The sequence below is a fragment of the Lissotriton vulgaris genome, chromosome 5 (assembly GCF_964263255.1).
Source record: "Lissotriton vulgaris chromosome 5, aLisVul1.2, whole genome shotgun sequence".
In the NCBI taxonomy this organism is placed as follows: domain Eukaryota; kingdom Metazoa; phylum Chordata; class Amphibia; order Caudata; family Salamandridae; genus Lissotriton; species Lissotriton vulgaris.
The window spans coordinates 1,643,637,023-1,643,662,566 of NC_141693.1; the positions used below are offsets into that span (position 1 = coordinate 1,643,637,023).

At 42.0% G+C, this 25,544-nt stretch overlaps 1 protein-coding gene across 1 annotated transcript in view; it reads left to right on the forward strand.

Annotated features, from left to right (window-relative positions):
• Nucleotides 1–25,544, forward strand: part of LOC147716895 (uncharacterized) — a 476,733-nt gene that overhangs the window by 422,853 nt on the left and 28,336 nt on the right. The window contains exons 9-11 of the mRNA XM_086923790.1: nucleotides 9,092–9,129; nucleotides 15,432–15,519; nucleotides 19,515–19,680. Of these exons, the coding sequence (XP_086779916.1) occupies nucleotides 9,092–9,129; nucleotides 15,432–15,519; nucleotides 19,515–19,680 (292 nt within the window). The remainder of the gene's footprint in view (nucleotides 1–9,091; nucleotides 9,130–15,431; nucleotides 15,520–19,514; nucleotides 19,681–25,544) is intronic.

Genomic DNA, 25,544 nt, shown 5'->3' on the forward strand with positions numbered 1-25,544 from the left:
CACCAGTAAGATTGCGCTAGAAGCTGCAACCTAACTTAAATAGGGTGCCCAACTGAAGCCAATTAATTAAGTAACCTCCTTAATGGAGATGAAACCCCTGAGCACCCCTTCCCGACCCTCGTGCATCGCACACCCACGGGTAATGTCAGAAACAGTGAGCAATGCGCCTTGCATGCTCCATGGCCGACTCAAACCTGTAAACTGCGTTCCCCACTCTGGCTAAAGCCCCTGAGCGGGGAACACAACTTGAGCTGCAAGCACCATCAAGGACTGCTATAGCAGACTCAAGTTAGTGTAACAAACGCAAAATGTTGGGTTACAGGACTGGCTCATGCGTTTTGATTATGACAAGGAGGACTCCCGTAGAGAGGTAATGTGGGGAAATCCGGTTTCTGAAAATGAAAATATTTCCCATTTGCACATCACCAAGTAACATGTGTTGATTTGTTTTGATCCTATTAAAATCTCGGTTTCCATTATACGTCAGAATTAGAAAAAAAAGTGTGCATCAATTGTGATTTTTAACTGCTGCTATCTGTATTTTATAGTTATGTGTTAGAAAAAAAATATCCTACAGCCTTTCTTTTCGCACTTTCCGTGCCCCAACAAGATTGTCATATAGTTCACTGTACAAAATCCTCTCACTTTGCAGTTAGAGAAACAAAGTAAACACCAGTCTCAATGTTAAAAGATTATGAACTAATTTTTCAGATAACGTTGCCTGACATTTGAACTCTGCCTTTGAACACACACAGCAAATGGGGTAAGATAAAAACAAAAATTAGAGGAATCTTTATTGTTCATTCACCTTCTGAACTCCAACATATTATGTGCTGCAGCAACCCCGCCCTCCCTTACTTACAGCGTCTGTATACTAATGCTTGCGGCTGTCAAAGCATCCCCTTTCTGTAAGAGGGTCCCAGGGGTCTGCATTAAGCCCTGGATCCAAAATGTATGGGCCCGGTCTACCCTGTTTATAAATGCACTGCTCTGTCAGCTTTTCCAAACTAACTGCCTTTCTTCACACTGCTGTTCAACTTCGAGGGGGTGCCACAGCCCAGTACAGTAGACTTAAATCCCGCGGATGCCGTCCTGGCGTACTTCCCTGCATCATCCATGAGCTACTGGCCTACTGCACTGCGCTCTGGCATTGCCTTTGGCTCCTCTGCTACAAAAGGAGCTTGTGTCATGGCCATCTTCTTCCCATGCAGCGAGAGAATTAACTAACCTTCCTTTTGAGCATGCGCCCGACGTCATGTGACATGTATATGTCTCACTCTTTCATCCTCCCTCACAAACAAACCATGGGCAGTTCCATCCCCTCTGACCACGGCTCACATAAGTGTGGCTTCACCCGAAGCATACTGTCAAGGCGTAACCCCCCCCTCCCCTCGTCATGTGTACCCTCCTCCCTCCCCCACGTTGTGTGTGTCAGCCCGGGCTGAGACAGCTTGACAGCTTACCGGGCACCAGGCCTGGCTCCAGGAATTTTTATTTGGGTGGGTCAAGGGTGCATTTGGGTGGCCCTCCTTTATCTCATATTAGTCTTACAAGGCCCAGTAAGATGCACTCTTTTCCAAATCTCTTTCTAAATATTATCACTCTCAAAAAGTGTTTTTTCCATGTAATGTCCCTTTGATGGGAAGAGAATGTTTCTGACGTGGGAGTATCAGGCAAGTGACACTTCACGGGCTCCTGCTGTGCGAGCCTTTCGGGAGAATCCCTCTTCATTACTACCGCCACCTAACCCGGAACTCTGCAACGCACTCCCTTACAGGCTTGAGTATCCACTACTCCTCTCCAGTGCACCTTATCGCACAGCTGACCTTCAGCCTCAGCACCATATCAGGCACCATCCGGCTCCACGTTCATTTTTCCCAGTAAAACCATTAGTAAAATCACCTTCAAACTTAAAACATTGAATACAGCAGTAAATATAATTAGCACGCACTTTAAAGTATGTTCCACAGTAGACCTTATGACCCGACTGCTAATTAAATAAACAAAAACAGAAAGTCCATGACAGGGCCGGCTTTAGTGCTGGCACGAAAGTCCTTTTTGGCGCCCCACCACTGACCTCGTTCTCAGTAATTACCTTTACTACCACCTTCCAACACTGCCCCTCATCCCTCGATGGGCCCCTCTATTGGCCTCCTCCTCGGATTCCCTCACTGCCACCCTCCACAGGTGCCCCTCATCTCTCTGTAGTCCCTCCCGCTCATGATCTCCTCCTCAGACTCCCTCACTGCCACCCTCTACCAGTGCCCCTCATCCCTCTGTAGCCCATATCACTACCTCCTCCTCGGATTCCCACACTGCCACCCTCCACCAGTGCCCCTCATCTTTACGTAGCCCCTCTCTCATATGCATTTAATTTGTTGTATACCGCTACTCATATCAGTGTAGTGTGTGTCTGTACTTTACACCACGCACACATTATACAGAGACAATTAATCATACAAGTATGTAAATCAGTCTACAGGGAATGTCACATAGGGCAATGAGGATTACAAGGTGTAGGAATCGCGTGTCATCCATACTGGAGGGCAGTATATTTTAAGAGGGTTTGGTCTGGGGAAACACAAACTTAGGATTTAAAGAGTATTCCGTGGGGATCAGCTTTACTGATAAAAATGTATATCTACTCAAACATACTTATTTTACCAATATTAGAATAATGAAAGACTAAGGAAGTTTTAACTTTATCACAAAACAAAAAGAGCGAAGGTTTAACTATACCATTCAAGTAGCTCTTTGGTGACAGTTCATTGGTCACACTGTCCTATGTTAGGATTGTAACTTCTGAACTGCTAGTAATACAAGGATCTCTATGACAAAGGCAGTGACCCACTGAGCTATCCACATAAAATACAGTTCATCTGCACTTAAAAACTACTAACAGACAAATGATTGCTCTCCAGCAGGATCATTAATCACCAGCGTTATCTGGGAATTTTGTATTGTCTTATTGTTGTCCTGCATCGGCCATGATAATGATAAAAACTGTTAAAATGAAGCACAGTAAGTATGTGTCCTGCTGGGCCTGTGCAGATTTTAAAAAGAAAAACCTGTAGTAGCACATTCCCTTACTTACTACTCCATTAATCCAACTTTGTGTCACAGCTTGATGTGATAAGCAGCTGCAGGGGTCAGGAAAGGTGAATAGGAATAAACAAACTTATTTTCCCCTGCGCTGCATAGAAAAATAAATTTCTACACAGCAGAACAGTAGGCAAAGGTTACCGTTAACAAAAAAAAGGATTTGTCCCATTTGCATGTGGAGATGAAGGGGTGAAAAAATAAACAAAGCCTCGTTAACATGTTAATGGTCTTTTAAAGACCTGTGAAGTACTCTGGTGCGACTGCGATAATCTCTAAAACTGTATGTGTGCGCCCGGGAAGCTGTCTTAGCCCGGCGCACACACACACAGACATCCCTTTGACCCCAATGCCATTGCGCGCCTGCTTTCAAGCCCTCAAAGAGGGCCAAGACTCCTGTTTGGGTGGGCCTGGCCCCCCCTGCCCACCCGCTAGAACCGGGCCTGCCGAGCACACACGCAGTTTTTGAGCTGCCAGCCGCACCCGTCGAGTACTTCACAGGTCTTTAAAAGACCATTCACTTGTTAACAAGTCTTTGATTTTTTCACCCCTTCTTAGAGCCCCTGCATCTCCACTCTGCCTATGGCTGGAAGAATTAGCCCCGCAAACCCTCTCCCGGAATTCTTATCAGCCCCTCCCGACATTTGGCTCTAGTTGCGCCTTCGATACTGTCATATGAAGTGACATGGTGGTTCCTGAACCAGTGTGTAGTCAGTGAGAAAATATATATTTTTTTCTGTTTCGTGCAGTCGTAATATACATCCAAGCACATCAATAAATGCATTTCTCTTTTTCCTATGCCTGATACTAACCAGTTTTCTTTACTCAATTGACTAAATAAAAGTCATACTAACTGGAGTTTTTCAGTCAGTGCTGCAAACTATATTTTCTGAACCGCCTTTTGTAAATTTCTCGCCTGCAACCAAGGTTTCCCCCTGGCTTTCATTGGTTTCCAGGGCAACAGCTGGGGCAGGGTTTACTAATGCTAGGTTCGTTCACAGAATCACAGTGTTCCCAGAGCCGGTGACTGATGTACCTGGCACGGAAGACTGCACCGCGTGCTTAATGTCAGGCCGCCCTCGGCCTTGCTGCGTTTTGCTGCGTTTTTTAATAACGACAATGTTAAATTTAACAGTGCCTTAGTAGAAGCGAGTTAACCTACTGTGAAATGGGAATACTTTCGGGCCGAGTTAAACGGTGCCAGTGCTTGGGAAGTCTGTCACCCCGGAACGCACCCGCCTTTGACACCGGCCTGTCTGGTATTTTCAATCCCACAGTTAACCTTGACCCCTAGGACCTTATACTTTCCCTTCTATTCTCAATATTTTAAAGGGATTAGAGGGAAAGTCGAATGGTAAAAGTGCGTGGTCAATGTATTCCTTCATTTGTTTACCGTAATTGCAGCCTTATTCACTAACTTTGAGAACGCGTTACTAATCTGATCCTGGCCCGGCTTTAGCGCTGGTGGCGCCCTGTGCGACAATGTTTGTTGGCGCCCCCCCAATGACCACCTCTGCCACGGATTCCCTCCCTAGCACCCTTTAACAGTGCCTCGCAAGTCTCCATAACCACTGCCTCTCAGATTCATTTAGTTTTATAGCATCTCTCATACCAGTGAAAGGTGTCAGAGCATTTTATACCACACCCACATTGCGCCGAGACAATCCTATGTGTGTAAATCAGTGTATAGGAAATGTAACACCGACAGTACTACAAGGTGTAGTGTAGGAGTGGCATGTAATCGATACTGGTAGGCAATATAGTTAAAGCACCTTATTCAGGAAAGGCACACATTCAGATTTTAAAAAACAACATCATTCTTAAGGGTTCTCTTTCATAATAAGAATTGCTGTTTACCCAAATAAGAAGAATAGGATAATAGGCCCAAAAAACATAGAGCTCTAATATATACCTTGCAGTTTGCAGCAGCTCTAGGGTCACAGTTAATAGCTGAAGGTTCTATATTAGGATTTTGACTTAATAACAAGTAACAAAAGGAGCTCTCTACAGAAGTAGTAACCCACTGACCTATTTACATTATATGCACTTCGTTATCTTCATGGTACACTTTCTTAGCAGCAGGCATTTTAACCGTCTGCGCTACCTTAGAATGAGTCAAAATTTCCACTAGACAAACCTCTGGTCTCCTTCCAGGAAGATGAATCCCAATATTTCTCTAGACATGTTAATTGATGTGTGAAAGTTGCTGGAGGCCAGGAATGAGGCAGCAGGTGCTTTTAAAATGATGATACACATTTTCAAAAATGACGCCCCACCCCAAGTCAACGCCCGGTGCGGTTGCACCGCTCAGACCGCCATGGAGCCAGCCCTGATCTGATCAACCAGTATGTGCAAACTGCACACTGACCGGTTTGTGCACAGATGTCTAGTTTGCGACTTAATATACAGACAAAGAGGTCCCATTGCAAATTAACCGACTCGGGAGGTCGCAAAACGCAAAGTGAATATGAATTAGTACCCCTCCATACACAAATGGCTATGAACGCAGGAACGGTGGCTGGCAGGGGCCAGCAGATCTGCATCTAAGTTGTCAGGCTTGCAGTCGGCCAAAAAGAAGAAGGACTTCCACTGCGACAGAAAGATAAAACAAGCATTTGCAATGCAATAGGTCTCGCATTTGCAAGAGCTTAAGCTATTGGCATTGTAAATAACAATGCCTTTTATTCTTCTGTATTGATAATTAATGCATAAATAAAAGGCATTGTCATTAACAATGCCAATAGCTCAAACTCTTGTAAATGAAAGACGTATTTCATTTCAAAGAAGCGGCTGCGATCGTCCCGGGCTGTTTGGAAAGTGAAAGCACGCATGGCGATAGTGCTTACAGACTATTGAAAAGTGGATAATTGGTAGGGGCAAATGTAGGTATGCCACTGGAAATAAGGCCACTTACACATGATAGGACCAAGCATAGGCCTTAGAAAAGTATTCCTATGCTCAACCCTTGGTAGCCTGGCTGGGAGCAGGCAGGCCTAACTTCAAAGACAGGTATGTAAAGCATTTAAAAACACCAATTCATTAATAATAAAGACACAACACATAACAAAAATCAAACTCCAATTTATAAAAATAGGAAATATTGTTATCTTTAAAATGACACCAAAATGATAAAAAGCCAATGTAGGGAACCAGAGATATGAATTTTCAAAGATTTAGCATTATATAGCACTTAGAAACATATAGCACCTTATTGGGATATCTGGTCGCGATAGACCGGCTCAAAGTCAACGTTTCAGGGCAACCGCGATGGAGCCCTGAGCGGCTACCACTCGCAGTAGGTCCCGGTCAAAGGTTTTACCTTTGGACTTTGAAACTTTTCTGGAGCTTTTCATCCCGGGGTCCCTCGAAGCTCTCAGACAGTCTGGATTCGGTGAGGGTTCTCCGGATAGCCTTGCGATGAGCACCCGGTCAAATTTATGGTAGTCCGACTTTGGGAGCCTTTCAGCAAGGCAAATCCAGGATCCAGGCTGACACTTGGTTGAAGGCAGGTGGCTTGGCTTCGGCTGTTGCTCTCTGTCACCTTTTCTTCGTTCAGACTTAGAAGCTTTTACAGAGCTTCTTCTTGCGGGATCCCTCGTTGCTCTTCACCAGGCCGGATTCGGTGAGGGTTCGCCCACCTTGGATTTCTTCTACTCCCGGTCAAACCCTGGAAGTTGGACCTACAGAGCTTTTAGCGGGACAAACCTGGATGGCTTGCGGTTGAAGCCAGGCGGTTTGGCTGGCCAGGTTGATTTGGTCCCTCTATGGGGCTTTTTTTCAAAGTTGCTCCAAAGTTTTCCTAACTTCTTGAACTTCTTCCTGAAGTTCTTCAAGGGGTCCCAAAGTGTTTCAAACTCACTCCAAGGGTCTGGAAGCTCAAAGATGGTCCTTGAAAGTTGAGGACTTCAGTTCCCACAATCCACTTGGACAAAACCCTTATAAATCCACTGGTGTTCTCCAGGTTGAGGATCCTTGTTGGTGATGGTCCAGGTGAGCTCTATTAACCTGGAGCCTGCAGGTAGTCTGCTCTTTAGTTCTTTTGCAGCAAGGTAACCCACAGGGCTGTAGTTTCAGCTGGTGCAGTCTTCAGAGGACAGACCTTAGAACTTTGCACCCCAACTTCTCAGCATGGCAACCTCTTGCTTCCTTAAGTTTCAAGAAGCAGATCTGGGAGGCTCTGCCCCTCTCAGATACTTATTCCAAGTTCTTTGGGACAAGCAGGAGGTCACTGCTGACCAATGGGAGCAGGGCAATTGTTTGACAAATTGGCCATCATCAAGGTTTCTTGGCAATAGATGATTAAATTTGTTGATTAATGCCAGCCAGTCAGAGTTGGATAATTTACAACTACTTCCAGCGACATTCCAAAAAAGTAGTTGTACTGAAGTGGGCGCCTAAGGCGAAAAGGGATGTACTGGCAGTATCAAAAGAGTTTTAATTTATCTATTGTCTCATGTTCACCATATGGTGGTGGCAAACGAACCAGCTCATCTCGACAGTTAGCCAGTGTCTTCCAGTGATTCAATGGCTGTGCAGCAGTTCCTTGTTTCAACATTATATTTGATCTGGTGATGTTGCGTTCTCCCCTTTATCAGAATTGATGCAGGCTGGGTACTGGTTTGAAAATCTCTTTAATTGGCCTGTAGAAGTAACTAATGGGTGGGTCTGTAATCTACCAGGCACCAATCCTTTCTCTACTAGCCCACTTTCTTAATAATTGCCCCTATAACAGACGTTAAATAGTTTGTTATTGACGACATAGGTATAGCTACATTGTTCTTACACCTTTTAACTAACTTTCCTCTCACCCGTGATTAACATTTGTAGGATATAACAGAAATTTACTTCCAGCAAAAAGCGCTCCCTCGGCCCGGTGAGCGCTCGGGCGCTTCCCTCAATGCGGGTCTTGGTGAAGCGCTTTACAGTGAGGATTCAAGCCCACCCCTCCAGGAGCAATGTACTAATAGCAATATAGTCCGGAACCAATGAGCCGTGCTGCAGTATTCAGTGTCACATGCTGCAGGTCTCAGCGGTACTCTTCGTCGCCTGGATTTAAGCCAGCCTCTGGTCTTGTCATTGGGATTCCAATGGGTGAATGGATGACCCACTTCACAGAGGTTTATTCGTTATCATCTTCATATAACAAGATCTCCGGCTGGTTGTAGGTTGGGGGGTGAGTGCCTGATTCAACTATGGTAAGAGATTTTACAATCTTAACTATTCCTCCGTAGAATTGGAGGACTTCTCAATCCTTTCTTCAAAAAAGACTGCTTGTGCTTTCCTAATGTCCTTGTGATATTGCTGTATAGCTGCTTTATATGCTGATTTAAGATAAGAGGCATATGTTTTCCTTCAGCTCCTTTCAAGCTTTTTACAGTGTTTCTTTTGGGCAGCTAGTTGTAGGCTGAACCAAGCACACCACTTACAGATGCAACCGTTGCTGTTTTGTGAGGTTTTATTAGATGAACTTGTGTGCATTCTATTGAATGTATTGGGTAACATGTTTCAGTTTTTAACACTACTGTGGAATAAATTCACATTTTTAATTGTATGGCTAAAAATTGCTGGATAAACTAATAACGAAACTCTAGATAAGCATGAGGAATTTCATGTTGATATAATGGGACAAACATTCTAAGTACTAGTGATGTGTTAAAGACAAAAAATGATTTAAATATTTCAACTGGATTTTGAAAAAATGGAAACAGGTCCCAAAAATAGAAATCTGCCTCAATCTCTAAAGTGGGATGTTATCCTTCTATGGAGGGCTCTACTGCTTGCAAGCGGTTTCATGAACGTTGCTGACTTTTTTCACCAAGAAGAAGATGACCTCTTGAACCGGAGTGATACCTTTTCAGATTCTTGGCAGAACACTGAGTAAGCAGGGTAGTAATAGTTTGGCTCCAATTGATACTACTAAATTGTGTTATATTCTTCAAGTGTATAAATGTATTATTAACTGCATTTACACAATGATATTTTATATTTTCAGATGCCCATTTGGATACGCAGGATTCAATTGTGATGATAGTAAGTAGTAGCTGTTTCTAAACCATGCATTTATGTTTAATTTTATCGTTATTGCACATGATATATGCACCTCTGCATGTCTATTGATATTCAATAACTTTGTATCTATTACTTCTAACTTAGAATGTCATTTACCACATACTAGTTAATGATTAATTGCCAGCAGCAGAAGAACTCAAAATTCAAATAACAGGTCATGGTTACTATTGGCCTCTAAAGCATTTCCCTTTACTAAGGCTTGTAAAAATGGGCATATTGAATAGATATTATGAATAGTTAGTCAGTGAGCTTGGATGCTGACTGTGTATGCCATCCTTCACATGGATCAGTGCCTTCCCCACTCCCACCCCCTTAGTTCAGAAACATCAGAACTTCCAACCACTGAGGTAGACTCATCCTTTGATCTTCCTTTCTCTGGAGATATACCTGTTTGGCCTCCTTGTATAGCACTCTTATCTTTAATGTGCACAGATGTGAAATTAGGAATAGTAAAGCTATGCCTACCTAAATGTAATTACCGTGTCAATATTTTAGTTGTCCATATGTTTGCTATGATATTTTTAGCACCACATTCTTGTAGTCAATATTCTGACAAACCGGCCCAACCACAACTCTGTGGTTCTGTCTCATTGAAGTCTCAGAGAAATTATAATCTGAGGACATATGCACATGATATTTATGAATGAAGATTTAGTGATTGTGTTGCTTTTTATTACTAAATGTTTATTGCAAACCTTTCACTTATAAATTAATTTAAAGCATACTGTGGAAAATTTCATACATTTTGTAACCACCAGTGGAGATGTATGTCCACTATGTGGGACTTCAAGCACCCACTTGGAGCCATGAAAAGAAACAAGCCTGGGGACTGCATCAAAGTACGCTCTATTTTATGGCCAAGACCAGTGAGACAGACACTATGAGGTGTATAGAGTGTACATACCAGAACAACTAGGTGTGATTTATTTTCTTTTGCCTGGGGAGGAAACGTGAGGCCGGCCTTACTAGATTTCTTAAATACCTTTGCAGGCCTCCATATTATACCATCAGTAAATGGGTGGACTGAAACTCCCAAAATAGTAGGAGTCATCTTCCTGACATAAATAATGTAGCTCCTCATCCGAGATAGTTTGACCCATTTTAAGGTGATCCCTAAACTCCGCATTGTCTTCAACAAATTTTGCAGTCACTATCGCCTCCCCCAAGCACTTCCTTAACCTTTTTGTTCTACTTGGTCACCTCTTCCTTCTCTTCAAGCTGTTAACGAGTGAATCCTGGAAACAAAGCCTGCCTTTCATTCAATCCGTAGATTTGTAGAGCTCTACTTGTGACCCATGAGAGTATCAAGGCGCTGGCAGGATCCAGTTGATTAGCCTAACAGCCAGGTCTTCAGGGACTTTCAGAACTCTGGAAGAGATGGAGAGGTCCATAGATTAAAGAGTAGCTCATTCCATGTCGTTGCTGCTAGGTAGGAGAAGCAACCTCCACATCTGCTATGTCGGATGCAGGGGTGAGTGTTACAGAAAGGGACACAGAGTTGAAGTGTCTGGTGGGCTGATGGAAGGTTAGGTGGTGGTTCAAGTAGGCAGGTCCACAGTTGTACAAAGAAGAGCTAGGCAACTGTGGTTCCAGTGTTGCCCATCCACACATGTGCAGTATTGTCCTATTTGGTCAAGTATTGGTGCTCACACAATATTGGACATCCGTTGCCACGATGTCCCTAAACGGGGTACGTAAAAGTCTATGGGAACCACTGCTAAACCCATTAAACATGTTAAATATTGGAGCAATCTTGCATGTATAGCACCATGTAATATTATGGTTCATTAATATATTTCCTGTCCACAGTGAACGCAAGATAGTCCTTGTTTTTATACATAGTTTATCCTATGTATCACCAGTATCCCCCCTCCATTAGGGAATCTGCACACAATTAATATCTATTTTTTCTCAAAATATTTTCTTTACACTGTAAATTGAAACCATTACTCCAGACCCCAATAAGTCCTGTGCATATCTTGGACCTTGGTAAGTCCTATGGAATACCATACTGGCAGCCCAGTTGCTGATCTTCAACTATGTTGGATTAACTAATAAATTGGTCCCACCGCTTGAATTTGATATACATATTCGAGAGTCTATGTTACAATTAGCCTTGAGAAAGTCCAGTGTTGAACGAAACACGTGTCAGCTGAGGATCACTGAAATAATATAGACTGCCAAAATATCGACCTGCAAAAATATCGTTGCCAAAATATCGACAGACAAAATATCGACTTTCTATCTACAAACAGGTAAGTACAAAAATATCGAGTTTAAAATATCGAGTGTTAAAAATATAGACTGTCAAAATATCGATTTTTTTATGTCTTTAAAATAAGTTAAAACTATTATAATATTACATATATTTAATATAAGCATTGTTAAAATTATTAAATAAATGTAACATAATTACATAATTAATGTAAATTTAAAAATTAATAATAATAATACATATATATATAAATACATGTTATTAATAAAACATATAGAATATATTTACCGTGGCATAGCAAAAGGTTTAAATTTAATGTAACCACTCCAGTGGGTGCTACAGTAGAGAAAGCGTACGCCTGTACCCCAAAAACCCAAAACTGACCCTGAACCCTAAAAATATCCCTGTACCCCAAAAACCCCAAACTGACCCTGAACCCTAAAAATACCCCTTTCCCCAAAAACTGAAAACTGACCCTGAACCCTAAAAATACCCCTTTACCCAAAAACTGAAAACTGACCCTGAACTCTAAAAATACCCCTTTACCCAAAAACTGAAAACTGACCCTGAACCCTAAAAATACCCCTTTACCCAAAAACTGAAAACTGACCCTGAACCCTAAAAATACCCCTTTACCCAAGAACTGAAAACTGACCCTGAACCCTAAAAATACCCCTTTACCCAAAAACTGAAAACTGACCCTGAACCCTAAAAATACCCCTTTACCCAAAAACTGAAAACTGACCCTGAACCCTAAAAATACCCCTTTACCCAAAAACGTATTATTTATTTTAAAGTAATTACCAATTATATTTTAATTATTTACCAATTATTATTTAATTAACAATTAGATAAAATTTACATAATTAATTAATTATAATAAAATTACTTCCCACCCTATTCCCCTATAAACACACAACCCGCTACAGAAAATAAATTACAAAATATTAATTATTTATCAATTATTTATTTTAAATTAATTACCAATTATATTTTGATTATTTTCAAATTATTATTTAATTAACAATTAGATTAAATTTACATAATTAATTAATTATAATTAAATTACTTCCCACCCTATTCCCCTATAAACCCACAACCCGCTACAGATTTATATTACTCAAATAATATTAAATATTAATACCTTACCTTATTTTCGATATTTTTGTAGTCTATATTTTTTCTAGTCTATATTATGTCTAGTCTATATTTTTGATTCGATATTTTTGCTGTTCTAGTCGATATTAGTCGATATTTTTGTTGTCTATATTTTGTCTAGTCGATATTTTGTCCAGTCTATATTTTTTCATCGATATTTTGTCCAATCGATATTTTGGAATCGATATTATGTCTGTTTACCGTCAGCTGAGTCATCTGTATGACATATGGCTAAAGCATCTAGCATTCTATATGATGGCTCAAGACTGAATAAAGGAACTATTCACCACTTCCCATGAGTTTTGGATTACTCATTTGAAGTAAAACAGGGACTATCTTGTGTAAACTGTTGGCAAGAACTATATTAATTTGCCATAATATTACATGCTGCTATATATGCGAGAATGCTCAAATATTTATATGTTTGGTAGGTTCACAGTTGTGTAGGGCGTTGTATGCATGGGCCAGGAGCTTGAACTGGCAACTTTTCTGTACAGGGAGCCAATGGAGTTCCCTGAGGTAGGGGGTGATGTGGGTGCTTCTATGGAGAGCCACAATGAGTCTCACTGCGATGTTCTGTATGGTCTCTAGTTGTCAGAGGAAGTGAGCTATGACCCCTGCGTAGAGAACATTGCCGTAGTCCAGTTGGTTGGAGATGAGGGTCTGGGTGATGGCACATCTTGAGCTTTGGGGTAGCCATTTGAATATCTTATGAAGCATGCAGAGGATGCTGTAGCATGAGGAAGAGATGAAGTTGACCAAAGTTGTCCAGTGTGCTTTTTGTCCAGAATGATGCCTAGATTCCTAGCATGGTCAGTGGGGGTAGGAGTAGGTCCGAGTTCTTAGGGCCACCAGGTTGCATCCCATGGGTAGCTTTTGTTACCAAAATCAGTACCTCTTTTGTCTGTGTTGTCCTTCATCCAGTTGGTTACGTCTGTCATGCAGTTATGGAAGTTGGTGTTGGTGGTATCTTTGAAGAGGGAAGGATACACTTTGTGTCATTGGTGTAGGATATGATGTTGAGTCCTTGAGTTTTGCAATACTGACCAGAGGTGTCATCTAGGTGTTGAAGAGGGTTTTGCTGAACGAAGATTCTTGAGGTACTCCACAGATGATTTCCTTGGGGTCGCAGGTGAAGGGAGGGAAGCCAGACTTTTTGTGTTCTTCCGCTGAGGAAAGAGGCGATCCATCTGAGAGCTGCTGCCCAGCCTTGTAATGAGTGTGTGGTGTGAGACCGTGTCGAAGGCTGCTGAGATGTCTAGAAGAATCGGAGCTGCAGCATCTCCTCCTCTGTCGAGTAGGGCTTGGATGTCGTCGGTGGCTGTTCTCAGTGCTTTGATTGCTGCGGAATCCAGATTGGCAGGAGTTGAGTGAGAGGTTCCTTCCAAATGTGAGGAGAGTGTTTGCTTGATAGTTTTTTCTAATTATTTGACTGGGAACGTGAACAGGGCGATCGATCAGAAGTTGTTGAGTTTGCTAGGGTCTGCCAATGGTTTCTTTGATAGGGAGTTGACGCCTGCATGTTTCCAGAATTTGGGAGGTGGAAACTTGCTTCCTTAACTGTCTTCTTCCAAGCCTGATTTCTCTACTGATCCAGGCCAGACTTTGTTCTCTAGTCTCAGCATTTGTACTACCCTAACTTACTGCTTAAATAGTAAATCAGTTTCCAGTTGTCATAACTGCTGTGTTTTTAAAACTGGCTCGAACCATTGATCCTAGCTAGGACTCACCTTGAACTATCTCACCTGGTTTTTATATTTTGGTGATGAAGATGATGATGATCATCATTATATTTCGGTCCCTAATGCTTCTGCACATTTTCTGAAGAGTCTCTGCACTTTTTGATCCTCTTGAGCCATATTCAGTTTTCCCCAGTCATATTACTAGTCTTATGGAGGGCAATTTAGTGGTTCTTCTCCATTTGGCGCTCATAAGGGTCCTCCACTTCCCGTGTGCGTGTATCATGCAAACTTTACTGGTATCCCACCTCTTCCTGGCTGGTTGCATTTTTTCAAGTTTCCTTCCGCAATGGAATGATCTAAGATGGCAGAATGTCTTTTTACCTTAACTTTCTTCTCAGGGCCACTTGCCACAAAGTGAAAAGCGACAGAGAAACATTGCTTAAAAAGTTGTTAATTTGTTGCTAAATAAGCATGTATGTATGTACCACTTGCATAATTCAAACTAGGGGTAGGTGTACTTTTTTCCAAGGGAAATACGTATTATTTTCATTAAAATAATGCGTATTATGCAAACTGACTTGGGTAACTATCTGCAAAAAAACTGTAAGCAGGGTAAGCCCATACATACAAAAGTCCAAGTAGTATAATCTCTAACCAGTCTCTCCTGTGTGAAAAGTATAGAAAAAACATAAGAAAAATAAAAAAAGTACAGTAATCCAAAAGGAAAACTCAATAATCAAGATGTATGCAAAATGTCATCAGGGCCTGGCACAGATCTAAGTGAAGTGCAATAAAGTGCTGAACATTGGACACAGCCCACAAATAACGTTACAGGTCGTTTACAAGGGTAGGTAACAATTTGATTCCTATCTTTTAGTGTGGTAGTGCTCTTTGAAGTATCACGGTGGTGTCTTTAAAATTCCTATCCAAAGTAATTCTACTAGCAAAAGGAATTTCGAAATGGGGATACATAACTAGCATTGTACAAAACGTGCCCCACCTGCCTACTACATTTCGGTAGAATTGTGCTTCTATACCAGTTTCATCTCTAACTTCAGCTCCTAAAAAATACAATTTCTCATACCACTGTAAGACATTATTTATATTATTTTACATTTAACTAGAGCAATACTTTCTGGATGCTAACTTATGAACATCTAAACTTTAACTTATGTTTATCTAAGAAACTTTTTTAAATTATATTCCAGGTTCTCTGCTAGCCGTTGTGGTGATTTCGTGTGTACTTGGCAGTGTGTTGCTCATTCTGCTGATTTCCCTTTTGATTGCATGTAATCGGTAAGTTGTTTTGGTATTTTTTAATCAACATCTTCTGAGTTCTCTTGAAAGGTTGTTTTAAAAGCGAGTGCTCATTAGATTCTTGGGGCGTGAAATTCAGACATCCTGGAGCTGGGATTCAAAGCAGCACAGGTTGCTACCGCACATCAACTGGCCGGAAATCAAAGCTCGGATTTACAAAGGCTAGGTGCAGCAGCAAAGCGATGCAAAGTCGCACAAGGTGCCACATGGTATTTACTATCCATTACAAAAGGTGCTTTTCACTGAGTGAAACCTACTTTTTGCTGCTGCTTGTGCTTTGTGTGAAGGGGGCGTTTCTGGGATAGCGCCCTGTAGACACTCATAGGTTTTGGCGGAAAGCGCTATCCACTACAATAGCCAGACTGAGATCAGCATAAAATGCTAATGCTTACTTAAAGCAGATGTAAACAAGAGGAATATGTTATTGACACTCCCCCCAAAAAATAACATATTACATGTGTGCTTACATGCATGGGATGCATTCAATGCACAGGATCCTTCTAAGTTTTTAAAGGCACATGAATTTGTAATGGAAGGGTGTCTTTCAGTGCAGATCCTATGCTAGACAGTCACTGCACACTTTCATCTGCCGAGAGGCTGTGCAGCATGCAACCAGCCTTTTTAAAGCTCCAGCGCATGGGGTGACAGCAGCAGCAGGACAGTCCTATTAAATATGGCTCTGGGTTGTGTTTTCCCTATTGCCTAGTGCGTGAAAAATTATTGAATCTGCACCTCTATGTTTTGCACAGGTTGTTCTATACTATTTATAACATATGGTATCCTCAACATTTGTAATTATTAATTGTGTGTACTGCTTTTGAATACCATCCAAATGACCTGGCCGACAGGCCGAATCGCATATATTCTATTCTGGGAAATCTACAATATTGACAGAAATTTTTAGCAATCGGTCACCTAAGTTTCAACACTCATTTCAAGTTTAGATAAATGACTTATAATTGTGAATGACGTACTAGTAATACATGACGAGGAGCAGGAACAGTTTAAGGATTTGGGAGGTCCTGAGCCAAGCAAATTGTGTGGTGCCCATTTGGAACAGTTTTACATTTATGATCCCATTTCAGCTCTTTTGTCAGGTCACGGACACTGCACAGGCACACTCGTCCAAATTCTAAAAGTGTTTTCATTTACTATTCAGGGACAGTGATGTGTGTTTTCAGTGTCTGTTGTAATGTTGCGGCAGCTCACTAATATTACTGTAAATAATCTCTGCGACCCACTATCATTTCTCATTAAATTACATTTTTAATGGATGTTTCATGGTGTTGAAAAAGATAAACACAACATTTCTGTACAACATGTCCGAAATAGAGTCTCACACATTGGAGTACTCGAAAATGTTTTTTTAAAACAATCTATGTTTAAAAATAATTCAAGATCCCCAGGGCAGGACTGTGAGAAGGACAGAGACAAATCTATCCCCCCCCCCCCTCACCCTCCTTGAAAGTCTGGGGCCCTGGGCCGGACCCCACTTTGCCCATGCTGAAAAACATTTCTGACAAGGAGCTCGTATTAAGTAGAGTCAGTGCACCAATTCCGAGGTTTTTTTTAAATGTTCTTCTTACTGTGTTAAAATTAATGGTCCTGATAAAAAAAATGTTCTGCATACAGTAGATAAAAAGTTAAAAAAAACAACTAGTCTGTGGTCATAATCCCCAAATACTCGTTCATAAAATCGGTTTTGCAGACATTTACACCCTTAGACGGATCTTCGAATCAGGCACAGGTTTCTAGATGTACGACTGGAATGTCATGTGACTATTCCCATGGTCTTCCTATTCCCACTGAGGATTTCTACATATCCTACATTTGCGTCGCAGATTTACTAACTTTTCACACACCTAGGCGCAGCAACCAGAGCTACTGTGCTGCACTGTGTGAAAGGGAGAGGCCAGAACAGCACCATGTCTAGTAAGATTCGCGCTGTCTTCCTCTCTCCCTGCACTGGCATGCTTGAGGCTGCATGCACCAACGCACACACCCATGCAGCATGGTGCAAGGGTGTGTGCATTCTCTCAAGCGTAGGCTTTGTATAGGAAAGGGACACTTCCAGTACAAAAGCTATGCTTTATTACTTTTCCCACATAGTATGTGTGCTGTACAGTGCAGCACTCATGCAAAATTGGTAAACTGTGGAGAGTTTTACAGCTTGCTCTTCGTTTACACCAGGATTGCGTTTTTGGTGTACATCTGGGATTTGTATAAAATATCATGGGTGATTGCTTAGGAACCCCCACATACCATCCATAGATTGGCCCCTTGACTCAAAGTAGCACAAGGTAGAGCATAGTGCTACTTTGCGTTCCTTCGGCCAAGATTCCAAAGCAAACTCTGATGTGTTGGAATCTAAATACCACCGTGCGCAGGGTTTGCATTACAAAGGTAACGCAGAGATGTGGAGAAGTGTGGCTCAGGGGTTAGAGGCGGCAGACCCGGAAGCTGAGATCAGCCCTGGACCAGGGTTCAATTCCCCGCCTCGGCGGGTCTTGGGCTCAAAAATTCCACGGACTTGATAATTCTTGCTCCGGTGCCTTCTCGACTCACGGGTTCACACTCTGCGACTCTGGGCAATAGCTTGCTTAATCTCCACAACGGCCCCTCGCGGCGGGATGCCTGGCTTTCACCTTGTGGATACCCTGCGGGGTTATCTCACAGGGGAATACCAGGACGGGTTCCCTAAGCAAGCGCCGGGAAACCCTTTGTGGGTAGCTGTGCGCTATATAAGCTCAAATACATTTACATTTACAAATACAAGCCAGGTGAACACTCATGGCAGAGAAATCTGCAGGAGCAAATGCATTTACTCCGTCCAGGAAGCCCTTTTTGATATCTTCTGAATAGACCCCTTTTTGTTTATTCACATTCCATTCTACTGGTTTGTACACCATGGTTCTCAGTGAATAACTTAAAAAAACATGTAAATGTGCCTCTGACGTAGATTTTGTCAAGCTACAAACGGTTTTCCTCACCCAGAAAATATTCTCCAGGCGATGGAAACATTTTAAATGTGAAAATTAACATATCTGCTAAACCTATTCCTGATTATTAGTGGAGAATGACTACTTGTGAAAAGATATAACTTGCATAGATTATCATGAGTAGTGCTGTGGATTTTTGCGAATGTCGAAAAAGTAAAAACCCTAAATTATAGGACTTAATCTATGACATTTTCAATTTTTCTCCAAGTTACACCAAGGGTACTAAAATAGTGCAAACGTAAACAGCTACTGTACATGAAATGTAGTGTTTTTTGTTATTTAGCATGGAGGAGAAGGGCATGTGCGATCCTCTACAAGATTTGAAAAACAGACCTCGTATAGAGCTCAAGGGGCAACAAACCAGTCTTCATACTGCCTAGGATAGACAATAATTCAAAAGAGGGGAATTTTGTTTTACTAAAGTTATTAGTTAATTTTGATTAAGAAAAGGCAAGAGAAAATGACAGTATTGGGTTTTAGCTTTAAACAACACATGAAAAGGCCAGAAAGCTTTTTAGCTCGCTTGGTAGTTTCAAGTAACAAAACACATTTACATGTATTTATAGTATATTATCTAAAAAGTGTTCATCATTAGTTATAATTATCAGTAAAATATTATTTTCGAGATTTCTCCCAGTCACAAAGCAGAAATATTCGAATACTGTGAGGGAATAGGATACACGAGATAGCTGCTGCTGTTTGGTAGGTAGAAAGCAAACCAGGAGAAATTTGACTCAGACATAAAGATATGGGGGGACAATTAGATTATCTAGAATCCTTCCAAATTAAAAATCTGGCCACGCATCGGGCGTGACAGAAGTTGGAGAGACGCATGTTGCCAAGTGTCTTGTGACAGAGGTTGCTCATTTTAGTGAAGTGCTATAGTAACCATCCTCATAGAGCAGACTGTGACCCATCATTCAATGAGGAGCACAAAAACCGAAAAAATAAATGCACTTTATGTCATTTTTGCAGGTCAAAGGCAGTGCCAAAGGAATCCTATGAGCATGAAACCTACTTGATGTGGCCAAAGAAAGACGTTCCAAAAATCCCTCGAGTGACTATGAATCGGGATTCAGCACAACTGGACTACGGCAGTAAGAACGTCCTTGTGGACAATGAGATGAGCAATGGAACTACAGTAAGCTTTAAAACATTGTAATTCCTCAGTATATGAGTTGAGAGGGCTGTAACCGTGCCATTGGAGCTATGCAAGTTTGGGTTTACTGCTCCACAGAACTTTGCATTTGTCTCCATTTTCTTTTGAAAGATTGGAAATAGCCTAACATTTGCATGTGTAGCCACATTCGTCATGTGAAAGAGTGTTCTTTACCGAAAGTGATACCTGAACGTAAGGAAGATCTGGGTATTTTGGCTAAGCCGGGAGGTCATGTGCATAAAACTGAACTTATTCTGCCAAAATGATCTCCATCTCCTGTTGTAGTGAGTCTAACATAAAACCCTTTCGATACATCACAAATCTGGGAAAACACTCTTATTGTTTACTCATTGGTGGGGCCCATAACACTGAGAAACACACACACTCCCCCACAGTGCCTCAATCAGTGATGAGTAGACAAGCTGCAAGACATACTGGGTACCTTATTATCTTAAACAATAACTATATACATTAAAAGTTCATAACTGTCAGTTCCAAAAACATCAAGGTAGTCCGCTATTTGGTCGATGTACCAACTAGCAGGAATCAGTTGATGGCGATTAAGTCCAGCTCAATCACAGTTTAAAACCTTCAACATTTATTTGTCATGACTTTTTATTCTAATAACCACAGACTCGAGTTTAAAATTCATAAGATTTTATCTATATTCATTTAAAGAGAAAATGTATTTGCGTACATTTTATTAGACAAATACAATTTTAAGCATTATTTCAATACATTTAAGCATAGGAAATTAGAAAACGGAAAATACTCATTACCCCTTGGCCATAGGGCGATGATGAAAATGGTTCGCAGAACATAAAGCACAGATCACAGGTAGGTTCTCTAGCTTACTGACTGTCCCTCTAACCTCCTCGGACGTATCCCTCCAGAGATAGAATTCCCGCAACAGTCTCGTTCTTTTTCCCCATCAGAGTTCAAAATCCAAAATGTTCAAAGTCTCTTGCACCATGAAAGAAAATCGTCTCAACTGACAGCATGTCGTGCTGAGCAAAGGTGCGAAAAATAAAAGCCATACCTTGTCATGAGCACACCCTCTTTTATACCCTTTCACTAACTTTCTCTACCCAAAATTGAAACTTTTAGGGGCTACATCCACTTCTGATTGGTCCATTGGAGGGTGGTGATGGTCACCTCATGTCCTCCTTGCTCAAACCAATTTGCAAAGTCCTTACTCATTCTAAGGTTTCATATGACTTCATAAAATATTCACATTTATACTTTATTACACTATTTGTAACATTCTCTTGAAGTCATGAAATGTTCATCCTCTGGAACTCAGTTCCTTCATCCGTTCCCATGCTTTTTAGAATAGTCTCTTTGGCACAACTCCCGTTGGAGGCCAGGCTGGCCTTGACATCTCTCACACCGGCATAGGCCATAAACTCGTGACTGAACATTCAATCTGCTCATGCGCGGGGGCCAACTTTATTTTCTGTGCGCCATCGCATTTAACATCAGCCATTTTCAGACAAAGCCGATCAGGCCTGAATGGGAACTATTATGAAAGTAAACATAATAGAAATTAGATATAGAAAATATGCCCTTCTGTTTACCGCCCGCCATTTTAATTAACCGTGTTAGATATTACCTAGCAAAAGCACATTTAAAGCCATCTTACTTACCATCTGCATTTTATACCACAATATAATTCTACTACAGACACAAATACATGCAATTTTCTCTTTATTTCTACGTAATCACAAACCTATTTTAGTTCGATTCACATTTCATTAATAAATTAAATTTTGGCAAATAGCAGTTTTCCCACGTGTAGTGTCAAAATAAAAAGGTGCATTTGTTGATAAGTTTAAATGCTTCACACAATTAATATTATTGAAGTTATGAGGTCATTAACTTCAAAGGGGGCACAAAAAATGTTTGGATTTCCCCTGATCCATCACTCCCTTCAGGGGCAATTTGTTGACAGAACTGAGGTGTAATCACAGGCACCCCATGTGGTGGAGCAGACATATTGTGGGTCCTATCCGGCCATCATGCTTCATTGCACAGCGACACCCCTTTCACCGCAATTTCCCTTAGCAGTTGCCCTATCTGACAAACAATGGTTTCTGATGTATACTTCTAACTGCAGGTTACTCGCCATTAGAACATCCCCAAGCACCAGACTGCATTCAGAATATTTTTCTGCATAGCCCTTGTAAGCCGGTAGGAGGAGTTGTGCAGCTAGGCATCAATTAGGTTGTGCCCTGGACGTGATGACTGGAGACGCATATAGCGCCAGCCAAGTGCTGTTTCATGATTTCTTTCTTTCTGTGTCTTTATACACAGATTCGGAGCTAGCTCCTACCCTTTTTTCCTCAGTTTTTTTTTCTATATTCCTTTGCACTGTGCTGGGGGGAGGTAGGGGGGGCATGCCCCCTCTTAAAACTACTAAGTATAAAGCTAATAGAGACTGTCGCAAGCATTTGTCTGTGACAGATCCCCATGAAGGGATTGGTGTCATTACAACGCAGGCTATTACAACGCCTGCTGTTACAACGCGGTTTTTACATCGCATACCACTACAACGCATAGTGCTTTTAAGCGCTGGATAGTGATTTATTTAATTTACTATTTCAACTCCAGTCCCCGTGGATAGTAGGGAAGGTGTTGGATAGTAAATTAAATATATTCCCTATCCTAGAGCGCCCCCCAGCGCAATGCGTTGTAATGGTTTGCGTTGTAATGGTTGCGTTGTAATGGTAGTGCGTTGTAATAAATGCGTTGTAAGTGATGTTTCCCCCATGAAGTGTGTTAGTGTGTTTGGTGTTTTGTTTAGAGCCACATCTCCAAGTCATGTGAGGAGTGTGCCATTACCCTACTGAAGGGTATCTGGGATCATAAAGCTAATCTGTACATCATTAAACACCACAGAAAGTCCCATAAGCTCTGTTCCCTCTCGCAGTTGAGGAACCAAGTGAAATTGTACCGTGCAAACAAAAATGGCGCTCTAGCTTGGCAACTGTTCCTGCCCTAAAGATTTTGTAGACAATGCAAATGTCGAGGATCAGTTTGAATTCCAAAAGGTTCTCAAGAGGCCATCAGAAGACATCACCATTATGTATAGTAACGGACGAGGGTGCCAAATGACCAGGGCCCTAAATCAAAATAGAGAACAGTGGTTGCTTGTGGCATAGTTGCAATTATGAATCACAATTGATTATTCCATAAATGATTCAGATGACAATTTATAACAATGCAATTAAAACACTATAATGACCTATTAAAGGTAACACATAGCCATTCAACTGTTATATATGCTGAACATTGAATGCATCTTGGCTGTGCCTAGTGGCCAAGAGATCAACCATCGTATAAAGGTTAGATGAGGACAGTAAAGACGTGTGTAAAATACGAAGAGGAATGGCCTAAAACAAAGCTTGCCTTGATTTGTTTAATTAAATTGATAAGCATTAACCATAAGAAAATCATTTAGAATTATTCCATTTACCCTTGAAGTCAACAGCATTTTCGACCTGTGACAATTTGGATGGACAGCCAGCATCAGGTCAAGGAGTTTCAGAGAAAAAAAGTTACAGTCAGGAGAACTAGCAAGAAAATATGTTGATGTTGCTGGAGAAAAGGGCAATGCTATGAAAACCAAAGATACAGTATGGTCAGGTCTGTAATCGTTTGTATTTCATGTAAATAAATTATCAGGGGAATAACAGCTAATAGACTTAAAAGACCCCAGTTTGGCTCAATAATCTTAACAGCATATTACACTCTGCAGATCTGCATGCATATATGAATATGTAAACTGAACTGTTCTGCACCATAGGAGAGGAGAGGAGCTGGCCTAAACGGCTAGGGCTGTCGACCTCGAATCTGGGGAACTGGGTTCGAGTCTCGGCACTGACGAGTCTGAACAAATAACTTAATCTCCCCGTGCCAACAAAAATGAATGTGTCCTCATGTAAGGCAACTGGTGCTATGTTACCCGACCCCTTCGGGTCAAGTTTGCGCTATAAAAACGCCATAAAAAAGCATTAGGAGCCAGCATGCACCAGGCAATTTTGAGTTCAAGATTCCAATTTTAAAGGAGAGAACAGCTTCAATAGTGGTGGATCTTCAGAATTTGGACAGGGATTCTATACCCCTAGTATTCCAGTGATGATTACCAAAGATGCCACGTTCGGGTTGTAGAGCAGTTTTGGGTGAAAGAACAGCAGAGGGTCTTTCACCCTGATTCATGAAGCAAAATTGCGCCCGCAATAGCTGCAAAAAAGCTATCGCGGGCGCAATTTCCAAAATCGGAATTCACCATCAAAAATGCGAAATCGCAAACACAGATTTGCGAAATCGCTAAAACATTCGCAGAATGCCGGCAAGATACCAATAGCGAATCGGAAATAGCGAGAATGCACGGAATCAGTGAAAATAAAAGCGAATTCGCACATTACTCGCAATCAGTATTCATGAAAAATCGCTATTAGCGAATAAGCCAAAAATCGCATTTTGTGAGGCGCAATTTAAGGAGAACCCAAAGCAGGTGGTAACCATCAAACCCATTGGAATTTTTTTTTTTTTAAACCGTTGGCCAATCAGTAACTGGTGCAGGCCTGACCAAACACACTTAAGGGGAAGCAGCAACAGCAGAAGGAGTCTCACAATGCCAGGAATGTACATGGTGGTCAGGCGGCGAAGGCTACAGCAAGCAGCAAGGAGGAGACGCAGAATCCAGGAGAGGATATTCCGCCAGCGGGTCACCCTGCTGGGCCAGACCAGAGAGCAAATATACGCAAAGTACCGGCTGAATGGGGCTATGATCATCAAGCTTATACAGGACCTTGACCCCCTGATGCAGCACCAAACAAGGCGGACCACTGCCGTCCCAACACATGTCCAGGTATTGTGTAGCCTGCACCTCCTGGCCTCTGGGAGCTTCCAGGGGATAGTTGCGGTAGCTGGGGGGATATCCCAGCCCACCATGTCCCGCTGCCTACGTAGTTTCCTTGACGCAATGCTGACCCAGCTACACCAGCACATCAAATTTCCCACCAGCCAACAGGAATTGGATGAGACCAAGCTACAATTCTACAATGTTGCCCGTTTCCCACACGTGACAGGATGCATTGACTGTACCCACGTCCACATTTGCCCACCTGCTGGAACGGAGTACATGTACCGCAATCGCAAGCCCTACCACTCCCTCAACATCCAGATGGTCTGCAATGCAAAGACATACATCACCGACATAGTGGCACAGTACCCGGGGAGTACACATGACTCATTCATATTCCGCCAGAGCGGCCTCCACACACGACTGGTCAGGGGAGACTTTGGGGAAGGACACCTAAATGGTAAGTACACTTTGCCCACAATGTCACATTGCGAATGACTAGCTGCGCTGCACAGGCACTCACCCTTTGCTCCTCTCATTCAGGTGACAGTGGCTATGCCCTGCGTGAATACCTCCTCACCCCATACCTCAACCCTGCTACACCACAGCAACGGTGTTACAACGTATCACACATACGCACAAGGAATTACATAGAGAGAACATTTGGGCTACTGAAGAGCAGATTCCGCATACTTCACAAGACAGGTGGGGCCATGTACTACAGTCCTGAAGTGTGCTGCCGCATTGTGGCTGTGTGTGCTATCCTACACAACATTGCTACCAAGCGCCGGATACCTGTCGACATCTCTGGCAGTGAATCGGAAGGGGACGACCGGCCACTTGCACATGCGCGCCATGCACGCAGGGAGAACCCAGCTGAAGGCCACAGACGCCGCAACCACATCACAATGAACAGTTTCTAGTGCACCCTCTACCCTCACCCCACAAATCACAAATGCATTTAAAATGTAATAATGAC